The sequence below is a fragment of the Mauremys mutica genome, chromosome 17 (genome assembly GCF_020497125.1).
Source record: "Mauremys mutica isolate MM-2020 ecotype Southern chromosome 17, ASM2049712v1, whole genome shotgun sequence".
Taxonomy (NCBI): Eukaryota; Metazoa; Chordata; order Testudines; family Geoemydidae; genus Mauremys; species Mauremys mutica.
In genome coordinates, this window is record NC_059088.1 from 11,512,039 (window position 1) to 11,526,088 (window position 14,050).

The following is a 14,050-nucleotide window of genomic DNA, read 5'->3' on the forward strand; positions in this document are numbered from 1 at the left end:
TCCATCGGCATCGTCTGGATGGGGCTGGACAATCGGCCAGAGATCTGCCGGAGTTGACGGGGCCGGATCCCCCAGCCGGTGTTGATTGGCCGTTGCTCCGCCAGCGTTAACGGGGCCGGATCCCCCAGCTAGTGTTGATTGGCCGTTTCTCCGCCAGCGTTGACGGGGCCGGATCCCCCAGCTGGTGTTGATTGGCCGTTTCTCCGCCAGCGTTGACGGGGCCGGATCCCCCAGCTGGTGTTGATTGGCCGTTTCTCCGCCAGAGTTAACGGGGCCGGATCCCCCAGCCGGTGTTGATCGGCCGTTGCTCCGCCGGAGTTGACGGGGCCGGATCCCCCAGCCGGTGTTGATCGGCCATTGCTCCGCCAGCGTTGACGGGGCCGGATCCCCCAGCCGGTGTTGATCGGCCTTCACCCAGATCCCCCACCCAGCTTCAATTGCCTGTAGCTGATCATTGTTCATTGTTCTTGCAGCTGAGATGGGCACGTGTCTAGGGCTGGGCGGGTGGGCAGGTGGGCTGAGCTACCCCCCTGATTCTCCCCATGCCCCCCAGGTGTGCTGAATGCCAGCCGGGGGTTCGTGCTGGTGGGGATCATCGCCGCCATCATCGCCGTGTTGTGCTGCCTGGATTCCTTCCTCCGCCAGGCGAGCAAGTTCTTCCCGGAAACCAACGTCTCGGCCATGACTTGTTTCACAGCAGGTAGCACAGGGGAGGCTGGCTGGGCCTTGAGACGCTGCCACCTCCCTGGTGGGCAGTGGTGGCTGGTTGACGACCAGCGTTGGATAGAACAATGACGCCTGTTTCTTATACGCCCCTTCTCATTGGTAGAGCTCAAAGCGCTGCATGGTCTGTAAGGGATGATCTTCACAACACCCCTGTAGGCAGGCAGCCAGCCCCATTGTACAGATGGGAAACCGAGGCATGGAAAGGCTGAGTGACTTGACCATGGTCAAGCAGGGAGCTGATGGTAGAGTAAGGGACGTAGGCAGCCTAAGCCAGGGCCCTAATCAGGGGACCATCCTTCCCCTCTAAATCCCCAACCCTCAGTATGGATGGCTGGAGGGGTGGGGATGGGGGTGGCCGGGCAGATGATGGATGGCTAGAGGGTGTGTCTGGAGAAGGAGGGAGGAATAGATGATGGGGTGTGTATGGTTGGATTGACAGGGTAGGGTGTGGAGCTGGGGCGGCTCTAGGTATTTTGCCACCCCAAGCACGGCAGGCAGGCTGCCTTCGGCGGCTTGCCTGCGGGAGGTCCCCGGTCCCGCGGATTCGGCGGCACGCCTGCGGGAGGTCTGCCAAAGCCGCGGGACCAGCGGACCCTCCGCAGGCTGCCGCCGAAGACAGCCTGCCTGCCGCCCTCGCGGCGACCGGCAGAGCGCCCCCCGTGGCTTGCTGCCCCAGGCACGTGCTTGGCATGCTGGTGCCTGGAGCCGCCCCTGGTGTGGAGATAGGTGAGTAGGTGGGGTGGATGGATGGATAGAGGGGAGTGTACGGGGATAGATGGGTGGGTGGATAGAGGAATGGGGGATGGATGTGGATGGATGGATGGAGGGGTGTGTTGGGGGGATGGATGGAAGGATGGATAGAGGGGTGTAATAAATAATAATAGGAGATATACCAATCTCCTAGAACTAGAAGAGACCTTGAAAGGTCATTGAGTCCAGCCCCTTCCTTCACTAGCAGGACCAAGTACTGATTTTTGCCCCAGATCCCTAAGTGGCCCCCTCAAAGATTGAACAAACAACCCTGGGTTTATGGGGCCAGTGCTCAAACCACTGAGCTAGGGACAATTGGGCTGGATTCCCCAGCTGGGGGGATGGATGGATGGATGTGCTGAGGGGACCGATGGATGAAGGGGTGTGTATGGGGATGGATGGATGGATGGGGATGGATGTTGATGGATGGATGAATGGAAGGATAGAGGGGTATGTATGTGGATGGATGGAAGGAGAGAGGGGTGTGTATGGGGATGGATGGATGGGGATGGATGTTGATGGATGGATGGATGGATGGAAGGAGAGAGGGGTGTGTATGGGGATGGATGGATGGAGGAAGGGAGGGGTATGTTCGGGGAATGGGAGGATGGAAGGATGGGTGGATGGAGGGGTGTGTATGAGGATAGATGGATGGATGGATGGATGGATGGATGAATGGATGGATGGAGGGGTGTGTATGAGGATAGATGGATGGGGATGGAAGGATGGATGAATGGATGGGTGGGTGGAGGGGTGTGTATGGGGGATGGACGGATGGATGGATGGATAGAGGTGTATGTTGGGGCGATTGATGGATGGATGGAGGGGTATGTATGAGGATAGATGGATGGATGGATGGATGGAGGGGTGTGTATGAGGATAGATGGATGGGGATGGAAAGATGGATGGATGGATGGGTGGAGGGGTGTGTATGAGGATAGATGGATGGGGATGGATGGATGGAAGGATGGATGAATGGATGGGTGGAGGGGTGTGTATGGGGATGGACGGACGGATGGATGGATAGAGGGGTGTGTATGGGGATGGATGGACGGATGGTTGGATAGAGGTGTATGTTGGGGCGATTGATGGATGGATGGAGGGGTGTGTATGAGGATAGATGGATGGGGATGGAAGGATGGATGAATGGATGGGTGGAGGGGTGTGTATGGGGATGGATGGATGTTGATGGATGGATGAATGGATGGGTGTGGTTGGGGATGGACGGACGGATGGATGGATAGAGGTGTATGTTGGGGCGATTGATGGATGGATGGAGGGGTATGTATGAGGATAGATGGATGGGGATGGAAGGATGGATGAATGGATGGATGGAGGGGTATGTATGAGGATAGATGGATGGATGGATGAATGGATGGATGGAGGGGTGTGTATGAGGATAGATGGATGGGGATGGAAGGATGGATGAATGGATGGATGGAGGGGTGTGTATGGGGATGGACGGACGGACGGACAGATCGATGGATAGAGGTGTATGTTGGGGTGATTGATGGATGGAATAGCCAGTAGGGGATTATCTGCTCACATCGGCTCACAGGAGTAGAAGAGAAGCTTGACCCAAGAGTGCCAGCTCCCCCTGGTGGTGGTGGATGGCATGTGCCCCTGACGCTCTCCCTTTGGCCTGTAGGAGCTTGCGGGCTGATCAGCTCGGTGATGTTCCTCGTGTTTGTGGTCTACGCGCCCCAGCACCCCCAGATCCAGCGCAGGTACAACTGGGCCTTCTACCTGTCCTGGGCCGTGGGCCCCGCCTTTGCCCTCTCCGGTAAGCAGGGGCAGGGTCAAAGGGCCCCCAGACTTCATTCCATAGGACCCAGCACCGTCGGGCCGAGCTGGGGATCCCAGACTTGCCTCGGGGGGTGAAGAACGTAGGCCGTTTCCCCAGTGGGTTCCCTGGGACGAGGGGTCAAGCTGCAGAACAGGGGGAGATTTTTCACTGAGATTTTTCCTGCCATAAACAGACTTTTTAACCCAAATCAAATTTGGAGGGGGGGATGTCAATTTTTTTCATTTTGGTGGAAATTTTTCCAAAAAAAAACCCCCAGACATTTTTAATTAAAATGTTCACTGAATTTCCCTGTAAGTATTGTCCAGTTTTCTGATGGAAAAATGAAACAGAAAAATGTTCTGGTTTTGAAAAGCCGTTTGAGTTAAAAAAAAATCCATTCTCAGAAAATGTCTTTTCTGGGAAAAAATCTGTTTATTAAGTGTGTTGGGGGGGGCAAAAGCCATTTTTTGAAAACCCTTTTTCAGTAGAAGAGTTTGTTTTTCATAACTGTTAAATTAAAAGTTTTGATTAAAAACGTATTTTTCATTAAAAATTTCAGGTTGGAAAAACCATTTTTGGTTTTAAAAATCCACTTTCAAACCTGTTTTGTATAAGAAAAAACATCTGGTTTTGAAATGCAGCTTGGGGGGGAAAAATCGGTGAAATCTCGTGTGAATCTTCAGTAAATGTTTCAATTTCCCGTAATTTTTCAAACCTCTGTGCTCCTCTTCCCCTCTCTCCGCGCCCAGGGATCTCCAGCCTGATCACCCAGAAGCAGTCGCCTGCCCTGGGCACGAAGCCGGGCAGCCAGGTGGCCCCGGCGGGGGAGACGGGCGCAGCACCAGTGTAGCCAGGGGGCGCCGTCGCTCCTCGGCTCCCAGGGCCCATCTCCCCGCTCAGCCAGCCACCTCCTGCGCGGGATTCTGGATGCCGATTGGTCCGCGGATATTCCAAGCTCCGACACCGCCTGACTCATTACACCGTCGGGAGATCCATTCGCCAAGGGGCTCATTTTTTTTGAAGTGCAACTGGGAACTATTGAATATCCTTCCGCTGCTGGGACTATTTTCCCATCGATGCTAGACGACATTATTGGACACCCCTACACAGTCAGGACTAACTCTCCTCTCACGTGCCTTAGCACTATCAAATATCCCTCCACTACTGGGACTTTTCCCCTAACCGTCTCCCTTGGCACTGCCATCTAGCCCTCTATCACTGGGACATTTTCCTCCCCATTGCACTTAGCGCTATTGAGTATCCCTCCACGACTGGGACGTTTTTCCACTTGGCGCTATTCAGTATCCCTCCACCACCACCTCTTTTGTGACCCTTTGTGCTGTAAGATATCCCGCCCCTGAGGGACTTGTTTTTTCTCAGCACCGCTCACCGCCGTAGAATATCCATCCACCGCAGGAACTCGATTGCTCGTCCCAATTAGCTGTATTGAATGGCCTGCCGGTGCCGGGGGCGGTTTTCCGTTCTCACTCAGCACGTATTGAATATCTCGCCACTGCCGGGTCTTTTCCGCCTCTAGGCTACTCGGCACCATCAAATATTCCTCCCCTGCCAGGACATCGTCCTTCTGAGTCAATTAGCTCCATCACGTATCCCTCCACCCCCAGGACTATTTCCTCTGTTGGCCACGGATTTTTGCGTTGCTCCGCGATTCCCCTGTTACCATCGTCTCGGCCGCGGGGCTGGAGCCAGGCTCTGTGACTCCGGCCACGGCGTCTGGGTTGAGCTCAGCTGCCGGGGGAATTCCGCAGAGCCACGCCTCCCCGTGGCCAAATGGCCCCAAACAAGCCCCTGGTCTGTTTCTCTCGGTGCCGCCATCTGCGTGTGTATAAAGTCCTGAGAGTTTAATCGTCGTTTGGTTTGGACGTGTGAGTCATTATGAGATCGGGAACCTGTTGTCCTGGGCACTCCACAGACCCCAGCTGAGATCAGGGCCCAGTCGTGCCGGGCGCTGCCCAGACACACGGACAGAGACAGACCCTGCCCCAGCTGAGATCAGGGCCCCGTCATGCCGGGCGCTGCCCAGACACACGGACAGAGCCAGGCCCTGCCCCAGCTGAGATCAGGGCCCCGTCGTGCCGGGCGCTGCCCAGACACACGGACAGAGACAGACCCTGCCCCAGCTGAGATCAGGGCCCAGTCGTGCCGGGCGCTGCCCAGACACACGGACAGAGACAGGCCCTGCCCCAGCTGAGATCAGGGCCCCGTTGTGCCGGGCGCTGCCCAGACACAGCAAGAGACAGGCCCTGCCCCTCCTACATACAATCTATGTAGCCAAAGGCACATTATCCCCACTTTCCAGATGAGGAAACAGAGGCACAGCGAGCTGATGTGACTCTCCCAAGCTTGGAACTGAAGCCAGGAGTCTGGATGCCAGCGCATAACATACAATCTGTAGAAACACTGCCCACCCGCAAACAAGTGGGTCACTAAACTGTACCGGTAAAAACTCTCTGCTTTTCTCAGGCCATTTCAACCTCAAGGATCCGGACTCAATTTTCAGGTGGTGCAGCCTCACCCAGAGCTGAGATGCAGCCACCTCTGGGGCAGAGCAGCTGGGGGACAGCTGCATATAACGCCGCACCGGAACGGCTCTCCTGACGCTGACAGGCAGCCACCTCTAGGGTGGGGACACAGTGGCTGGTTAATTCACAACAATTCGTGCACTTTTAGATGGGAAGTGAATGAAAATCTCAGCTCGAGGGTGCATTTTGGGAAGCCGAATGGAATTGCCCCAGCAGGGGTTTGGCCCAGCCCTTGGAGGAAATGCTAGCACCTCTGGGAGCACAGCGCCCCCTAGTGCCGCCCTGGGGCATCGGGGCCAGCCCTGCCTGCCAGGGGAGAGCCCCCACCCTGCCCCCTGCAGCACAGCGCCCCCTAGCGCTGCCCTGGGGCATCGGGGCCAGCCCTGTCCCCCAAGGGAGAGACCCACCCTGCCCCCTGCAGCACAGCGCCCCCTAGCGCTGCCCTGGGGCATCGGGGCCAGCCCTGACCCCAAGGGAGAGCCCCCCACCTGACCAATTCCGACCAGGAAGCAGGTGCCCGGTGTGAGCAGGGAGGGGAGCTGGCCGCTGGGTCTCCAGCCCCACGGGCGGTTTCTCAGGCTCTGGTTCGAACAGGGGAGCCGGGGCCCCAGGCCGTGCAGCAGGAGGGGGCCGGCCGACCCCAGGTCCCTTGTGCTGCGTAGTCGCTGGGTGGGGGCCGGGCACCCTGGGCTGGGGGGGGGGAGGTTCTACGGCAGTTGGAGGCAGCCGGGGCCCAGCGATGGCAGCTGGGGCTGCTGGGTCGCAGGGAGGCCACGGGGATCAGGGTTTGGGGCTGATCGGGGTGTAAACCCAGCCCCCCTCCACCCCACAGAGCATCGGGGTCACCCCCTGCAGCAAGTATATGGCAGAGGGATGGGACGGGGGACCTAGCTAATGGCGGGGGAGGGGTCATTCTCGGGGGTCTGACTAATGGGGGGGGCAGAGGGCTGTTAAGGGGGATCTGGCTAGTTGGGGTGTAGGGGTTCGTTATGGGGATATAACGGGCGGGGGGGTCGTTACGAAGCGATGTGATATTTGGGGGCTGGGGGCATTATGGGGGGAGCCAGCTAATGGCTAGTGGAGGGTCCTGGGTTGTTAGAGGGGACAGGGATCATGGTGGGGTGATCTGGCTAACGAGGGGGCCGGGGGCTGTTATGGGGGATCCCTGCCCCCCATTCACACATAGCCGCCCCTCCCCCCAGTGTCTCTCGGGCTGGCTGAGAAGCTGAAATTCAAGCAGACGACCAAGGCCCTGTCCTGCCTGAGCCTCCTGACGGAGCTGCTGGTGCTGGTCTCCCCGTACTGGATGGAAGTCGAAAGCCCCGGGTTCGAGACCAGCGTGGGGCTGTGGAACATCTGCCTCAATTTGTCCTGCAGCAAACTGCCCATGGGGACGGGTACGGGACCCCGTCCGGCCCTGGTATCCCCCAGCACGGGCAGCACGACGGTGCCCCTCAATCCCGACCCGCAGCCCCCTGCTAGCCCAGCCCCGCGCTCCCCCCCCCAGCTCTGCCGGTGCCCCTCAGTCCCGACCCGCAGCCCCCTGCTAGCCCAGCCCCGCGCTCCCCCCCCCAGCTCTGCCGGTGCCCCTCAGTCCCGACCCGCAGCCCCCCAGCCCACCCGCCACACACAGGGCAACCATTGTCCCCCCAATCCCGACCCACAGCCCCCTGCTAGCCCAGCCCCGCGCTCCCCCCCCCGCAGCTCTGCCGGTGCCCCTCAGTCCCGACCCGCAGCCCCCAACCCACCTGCCACAGTACAACCCCAGTCCAGCCCCCTGCTAGCCCAGCTCTCCCCGCCCAGCTCTGCCGGTGCCGATGAATCTCAGGCCAGTGGGGTTGGGGTGCAGGGGGGTGCAGGGAGATTCCCCTCATTAACCAGCCTGGCTCTTGATCCCTCAGTGGCATTCGAGGTGGCCAAAGCGCTGATGACGCTGTCCACTCTGCTTGGGTTCATCGCCGTCTGCTCCGTCCTCACCTCCTTCCACACCTTCCGCAAATACAGGCTGGCCGCTGTCACCAACCTCTTGACAGGTACTGCTCGCCCGGCGCTGGGACGCGACCAGCTCTGGGGTGGGGCGCGGGGGCTGGTTATACTGGGACCCCTCACCCGGCTCTGAGATGCAGCCAGCTCTGGGGTGGGACGTGGGGGCTGGTTATACAGGGACCCCTCGCCCAGCGCTGAGATGCAGCCAGCTCTGGGGTGGGGTGCGGGGGCTGGTTATACAGGGATCCCTCGCCCGGCCCTGAGATGCAGCCAGCTCTGGGGTGGGGCACGGGGGCTGGTTATACCGGGACCCCTCACCCGGCACTGAGATGCAGCCAGCTCTGGGGTGGGGTGCGGGGGCTGGTTATACAGGGACCCTTCGCCCGGCGCTGAGATGCAGCCAGCTCTGGGGTGGGACGTAGGGGCTGGTTATACAGGGATCCTCGCCCGGCGCTGGGACGCGACCAGCTCTGGGGTGGGGCGCGGGGGCTGGTTATACAGGGATCCCTCACCCGGCGCTGAGATGCAGCCAGCAATGGGGTGGGGCATGGGGGCTGGTTATACAGGGATCCCTCGCCCGGGGCTGAGATGCAGCCAGCTCTGGGGTGGGACGTGGGGGCTGGTTATACAAGGATCCTCGCCCGGCGCTGAGATGCAGCCAGCTCTGGGGTAGGACGTGGGGGGCTGCTACACAACAATCCCTCACCTGGTGGCCAGCTTTGGGGTGGGGGAACTGGCTAAGGAGGTTGCAGCTAGACCCTTCCCCCACCCCAGGGATCGTCATGCTGGTGAGCGTCCTGGTGTTCGGCGTCTCGTTTACCTCGATCTCGGAGCCCTTCCACTCCGAGATGAGATTCCGGCACGGCTGGTGCTTGTACGTGGGCTTCCTGGCCTCCTTCCTCTTCCTCCTGAGCGGTGAGACCCAGAGCAGGGGGGGCGGATGGGGGGTATGGCGGGACAGCTGGAGACCCAGTGGGGGGCTTTGGGGGAGGGGTGGGGTTCTGGGGAGGGAATTGGGAGCACTGGGGGCTATGGGGGTTGGGGGAGGGGCTGGGGGGTTACCCCATGAAAGCACTGGGACCCCCTCCGAGACCACCACTCACCCCAGCTCTGCCCCTCCCCCACAGCGCTGGTGAGTCTCATCACCCATATCCAGGGCAACAAGACGCCCACCCAGAGCCTCAACCAGGTGCAGCAGGGTGGCCTGCGGCCCGGCTCCACCGCCCGGCTCCACGAGGACCAGCCCCGGACGGAGCCGGCCCCGCCCCCGCCGGTGTAAGGGCAGGGACCAGGTCGCTCTGTGTGTGTGTCCCTGCCGCCCCCTGCTGGAGGGACTGAGCCCTGCACTCGTGTGTGTGTGTGTGTGTGTGTCCCTGTCGCCCCCTGCTGGAGGGGCTGGGCCCTGCACTCCGTGTGTGTGTGTGTGTCCCTGCCGCCCCCTGCTGGAGGGGCTGGGCCCTGCACTCCGTGTGTGTGTGTGTGTGTCCCTGCCGCCCCCTGCTGGAGGGGCTGGGCCCTGCACTCCGTGTGTGTGTGTGTGTGTCCCTGCCGCCCCCTGCTGGAGGGGCTGGGCCCTGCACTCGTGTGTGTGTGTGTGTGTCCCTGTCGCCCCCTGCTGGAGGGGCTGGGCCCTGCACTGTGTGTGTGTGTGTGTGTGTGTGTGTGTCCCTGTCGCCCCCTGCTGGAGGGACTGAGCCCTGCACTCGTGTGTGTGTGTGTGTGTCCCTGTCGCCCCCTGCTGGAGGGGCTGGGCCCTGCACTGTGTGTGTGTGTGTGTGTGTGTGTGTGTGTGTGTGTCCCTGTCGCCCCCTGCTGGAGGGACTGAGCCCTGCACTCGTGTGTGTGTGTGTGTGTGTGTCCCTGTCGCCCCCTGCTGGAGGGGCTGGGCCCTGCACTGTGTGTGTGTGTGTGTCCCTGTCGCCCCCTGCTGGAGGAACTCGGCCCTGCACTGTATGTGCGCATGCCTCTCACTCCCGACCCGCAGCCCCTGTGTCCAGCTGGCGTGTGACTGTGCATCTCCGGGGGTGTGGTTCTGTGTTCAGGGTCTCAGGGATGCGACGGCTCACACAGAGTGGGGACCCCCGCCCCTCTGGCCAGCGCACGCCCCTCTTCCCTTCCCCCCAGAGATCCTTGTGCCGAAGGATACGGAATCGGGACAATTTCTTGCACTGAATTAAAAAGAGCGTTTGCAAGTCGCTGGCCGTGCATCGCCCCAGCTGGAATCACATCGGCACCATGGGGCCTGACGCCGGTGTGACGGGTTCCCGGGGTGCAGCCTGAACTGGGGTACACTGAGCCCCCTGTCCCACCAGCCTGGGCTCCCTCTCACACCCTGCTGCTGTGACAAGCTCCAGACACGGCCATCCCCAGGCAGGGGCACACCCAGCCGGGTCCCAGCCCCTCGTGAACCAACAACAGAGGCTCCAGCCAATCCCCCAGCTCTCCCCCTAGGACCGGGCCGTCCCGCTGTGGTCTGAAGCCTGACCAGTGCGAGGTTATTGCTCCATCCGCCCCTCCCTTGACGTGGCGAGGACACGCCCCAGCTTGGGTTCCTGAGCGGATTCCCCAGGTACTTCGACCAAAACCCCCTGGTTTACGTAAAACATCAACCACGTTTATCCACTGCAGAGCGATGGATTTCACGGTGAGCGTAGAGATCACAGCTGGTTACCTGAGAAATAAATGTCAAACACCAATCTGAGTTCTCTGAACTAGGCAGGATTTGAACCAAGCCGTGTCTCGCGCTGATAGACAACACAGGCAGCTCACAGCTCCTCCATACCCCGGCGGGGGCTCCCCGTCAGGCTACGGCCCCCTTCCCAGTTCAGTATCAGAGGGGTAGCCGTGTTAGTCTGGATCTGTAAAAGCAACAAAGAATCCTGTGGCACCTTATAGACTAACAGACGTTTTGCAGCATGAGCTTTCGTGGGTGAATACCCACTTCTTCAGATGCAAGTGGTGGAAATTTCCAGGGGCAGGTTTATATATGCAAGCAAGAAGCAAGCTAGAGATAACGAGGTTAGATCAATCAGGGAGGATGGGGCCCTGTTCTAGCAGTTGAGGTGTGAAAACCAAGGGAGGAGAAACTGGTTCTGTAATTGGCAAGCCATTCACAGTCTTTGTTTAATCCTGAGCTGATGGTGTCAAATTTGCAGATGAACTGGAGCTCAGCAGTTTCTCTTTGAAGTCTGGTCCTGAAGTTTTTTTGCTGCAGGATGGCCACCTTAAGATCTGCTATTGTGTGGCCAGGGAGGTTGAAGTGTTCTCCTACAGGTTTTTGTATATTGCCATTCCTAATATCTGATTTGTGTCCATTTATCCTTTTCCTTAGAGACTGTCCAGTTTGGCCGATGTACATAGCAGAGGGGCACTGCTGGCATATGATGGCATATATTACATTGGTGGACGTGCAGGTGAATGAACCAGTGATGGTGTGGCTGATCTGGTTAGGTCCTGTGATGGTGTTGCTGGTGTAGATATGTGGGCAGAGTTGGCATCGAGGTTTGTTGCATGGGTTGGTTCCTGAGCTAGAGTTACTATGGTGCGGTGTGCAGTTACTGGTGAGAATATGCTTCAGGTTGGCAGGTTGTCTGTGGGCGAGGACTGGCCTGCCACCCAAGGCCTGTGAAAGTGTGGGATCATTCTCCAGGATGGGTTGTAGATCCCTGATGATGCGCTGGAGGGGTTTGAGCTGGGGACTGTATGTGATGGCCAGTGGAGTCCTGTTGGTTTCTTTCTTGGGTTTGTCTTGCAGTAGGAGGCTTCTGGGTACACGTCTGGCTCTGTTGATCTGTCTCCTTATTTCCTCGTGCGGGTACTGTAGTTTTGAGAATGCTTGGTGGAGATTTTGTAGGTGTTGGTCTCTGTCTGTGGGGTTAGAGCAGATGCGGTTGTACCTCAGTGCTTGGCTGTAGACAATGGATCTTGTGGTGTGCCCGGGATGGAAGCTGGAGGCATGAAGGTAGGCATAGCGGTCGGTAGGTTTTCGGTATAGGGTGGTGTTAATGTGACCATCAATTATTTGCACCGTAGTGTCTAGGAAGTGGACCTCCCATGTAGATTGGTCCAGGCTGAGGTTGATGGTGGGGTGGAAGCTGTTGAAATCGTGGTGGAATTTTTCCAGAGTCTCCTTCCCATGGGTCCAGATGATGAAGATGTCATCAATGTAGCGTAGGTAGAGAAGGGGCGTGAGTGGACGGGAGCTGAGGAAGCGTTGTTCCAGGTCAGCCATAAAAATATTGGCATATTGTGGGGCCATGCGGGTGCCCATAGCGGTGCCACTGATCTGGAGATATATATTGTCATCAAATTTGAAATAGTTGTGTCTGAGGATAAAGGCACAGAGCTCAGCAACCAGTTGTGCTGTGGCATCATCAGGGATACTGTTCCTGACAGCTTGTATTCCATCAGCGTGTGGGATGTTGGTGTAGAGAGCCTCTACATCCATGGTGGCCAGGATGGTGTTTTCTGGAAGTTCACCAATGCATTGTAGTTTCCTCAGGAATTGTGGAAAAACAACATCGCTTGCCTCATAACCTAAGTCGTGCAGAACGCAATGCCATCCACAGCCTCAGAAACCATCCTGACATTATAATCAAAGAGGCTGATAAAGGAGGTGCTGTTGTCATCATGAACAGGTCTGACTACCAAAAGGAGGCCGCCAGAGAACTCTCCAACACCAAATTCTACAGGCCACTTCCCTCAGATCCCACTGAGGAATACACTAAGGAACTGAACCATCTACTCAAGACACTCCCTACACTAACACCGGAACAAGTCAACATACCCTTAGAGCCCCGACCAGGGCTATTCTATCTACTGCCCAAAATCCACAAACCTGGAAATCCTGGACGCCCCATCATCTCGGGCATTGGAACTCTCACTGAAGGACTGTCTGGATATGTGGACTCTCTACTCAGACCCTATGCCACCAGCACGCCCAGCTATCTCCGTGACACCACTGATTTCCTGAGGAAACTACAATGCATTGGTGAACTTCCAGAAAACACCATCCTGGCCACCATGGATGTAGAGGCTCTCTACACCAACATCCCACACGCTGATGGAATACAAGCTGTCAGGAACAGTATCCCTGATGATGCCACAGCACAACTGGTTGCTGAGCTCTGTGCCTTTATCCTCAGACACAACTATTTCAAATTTGATGACAATATATATCTCCAGATCAGTGGCACCGCTATGGGCACCCGCATGGCCCCACAATATGCCAATATTTTTATGGCTGACCTGGAACAACGCTTCCTCAGCTCCCGTCCACTCACGCCCCTTCTCTACCTACGCTACATTGATGACATCTTCATCATCTGGACCCATGGGAAGGAGACTCTGGAAAAATTCCACCACGATTTCAACAGCTTCCACCCCACCATCAACCTCAGCCTGGACCAATCTACATGGGAGGTCCACTTCCTAGACACTACGGTGCAAATAATTGATGGTCACATTAACACCACCCTATACCGAAAACCTACCGACCGCTATGCCTACCTTCATGCCTCCAGCTTCCATCCCGGGCACACCACAAGATCCATTGTCTACAGCCAAGCACTGAGGTACAACCGCATCTGCTCTAACCCCACAGACAGAGACCAACACCTACAAAATCTCCACCAAGCATTCTCAAAACTACAGTACCCGCACGAGGAAATAAGGAGACAGATCAACAGAGCCAGACGTGTACCCAGAAGCCTCCTACTGCAAGACAAACCCAAGAAAGAAACCAACAGGACTCCACTGGCCATCACATACAGTCCCCAGCTCAAACCCCTCCAGCGCATCATCAGGGATCTACAACCCATCCTGGAGAATGATCCCACACTTTCACAGGCCTTGGGTGGCAGGCCAGTCCTCGCCCACAGACAACCTGCCAACCTGAAGCATATTCTCACCAGTAACTGCACACCGCACCATAGTAACTCTAGCTCAGGAACCAACCCATGCAACAAACCTCGATGCCAACTCTGCCCACATATCTACACCAGCAACACCATCACAGGACCTAACCAGATCAGCCACACCATCACTGGTTCATTCACCTGCACGTCCACCAATGTAATATATGCCATCATATGCCAGCAGTGCCCCTCTGCTATGTACATCGGCCAAACTGGACAGTCTCTAAGGAAAAGGATAAATGGACACAAATCAGATATTAGGAATGGCAATATACAAAAACCTGTAGGAGAACACTTCAACCTCCCTGGCCACACAATAGCAGATCTTAAGGTGGCCATCCTGC

At 57.6% G+C, this 14,050-nt stretch overlaps 1 protein-coding gene across 2 annotated transcripts; it reads left to right on the plus strand.

The window, feature by feature from the left end:
* Positions 1-6,526: 6,526 nt before the first annotated feature.
* On the plus strand, positions 6,527-9,168 carry LOC123352226. 2 transcript variants are annotated; one of them, XM_044992073.1, is made up of 5 exons: positions 6,527-6,663; positions 7,008-7,202; positions 7,707-7,838; positions 8,566-8,706; positions 8,919-9,168. In XM_044992073.1, coding segments are annotated over exons 1-5 (621 nt in total). In that variant the 5' UTR covers positions 6,527-6,662; the 3' UTR covers positions 9,071-9,168. The 2 variants fall into 2 exon arrangements, with proteins under 2 accessions (XP_044848008.1, XP_044848009.1); XM_044992074.1 differs by having other exon boundaries at positions 6,529-6,659.
* Positions 9,169-14,050: the final 4,882 nt, after the last annotated feature.

Excerpts from the sequence above, each read along its gene's own strand:
- LOC123352226 (XM_044992073.1), top strand. Across the intron at positions 7,203-7,706 it reads CAAACTGCCCATGGGGACGG|TGGCATTCGAGGTGGCCAAA; the intron begins GTACGGGACCCC and ends TTGATCCCTCAG. Across the intron at positions 7,839-8,565 it reads TGTCACCAACCTCTTGACAG|GGATCGTCATGCTGGTGAGC; the intron begins GTACTGCTCGCC and ends CCCCCACCCCAG.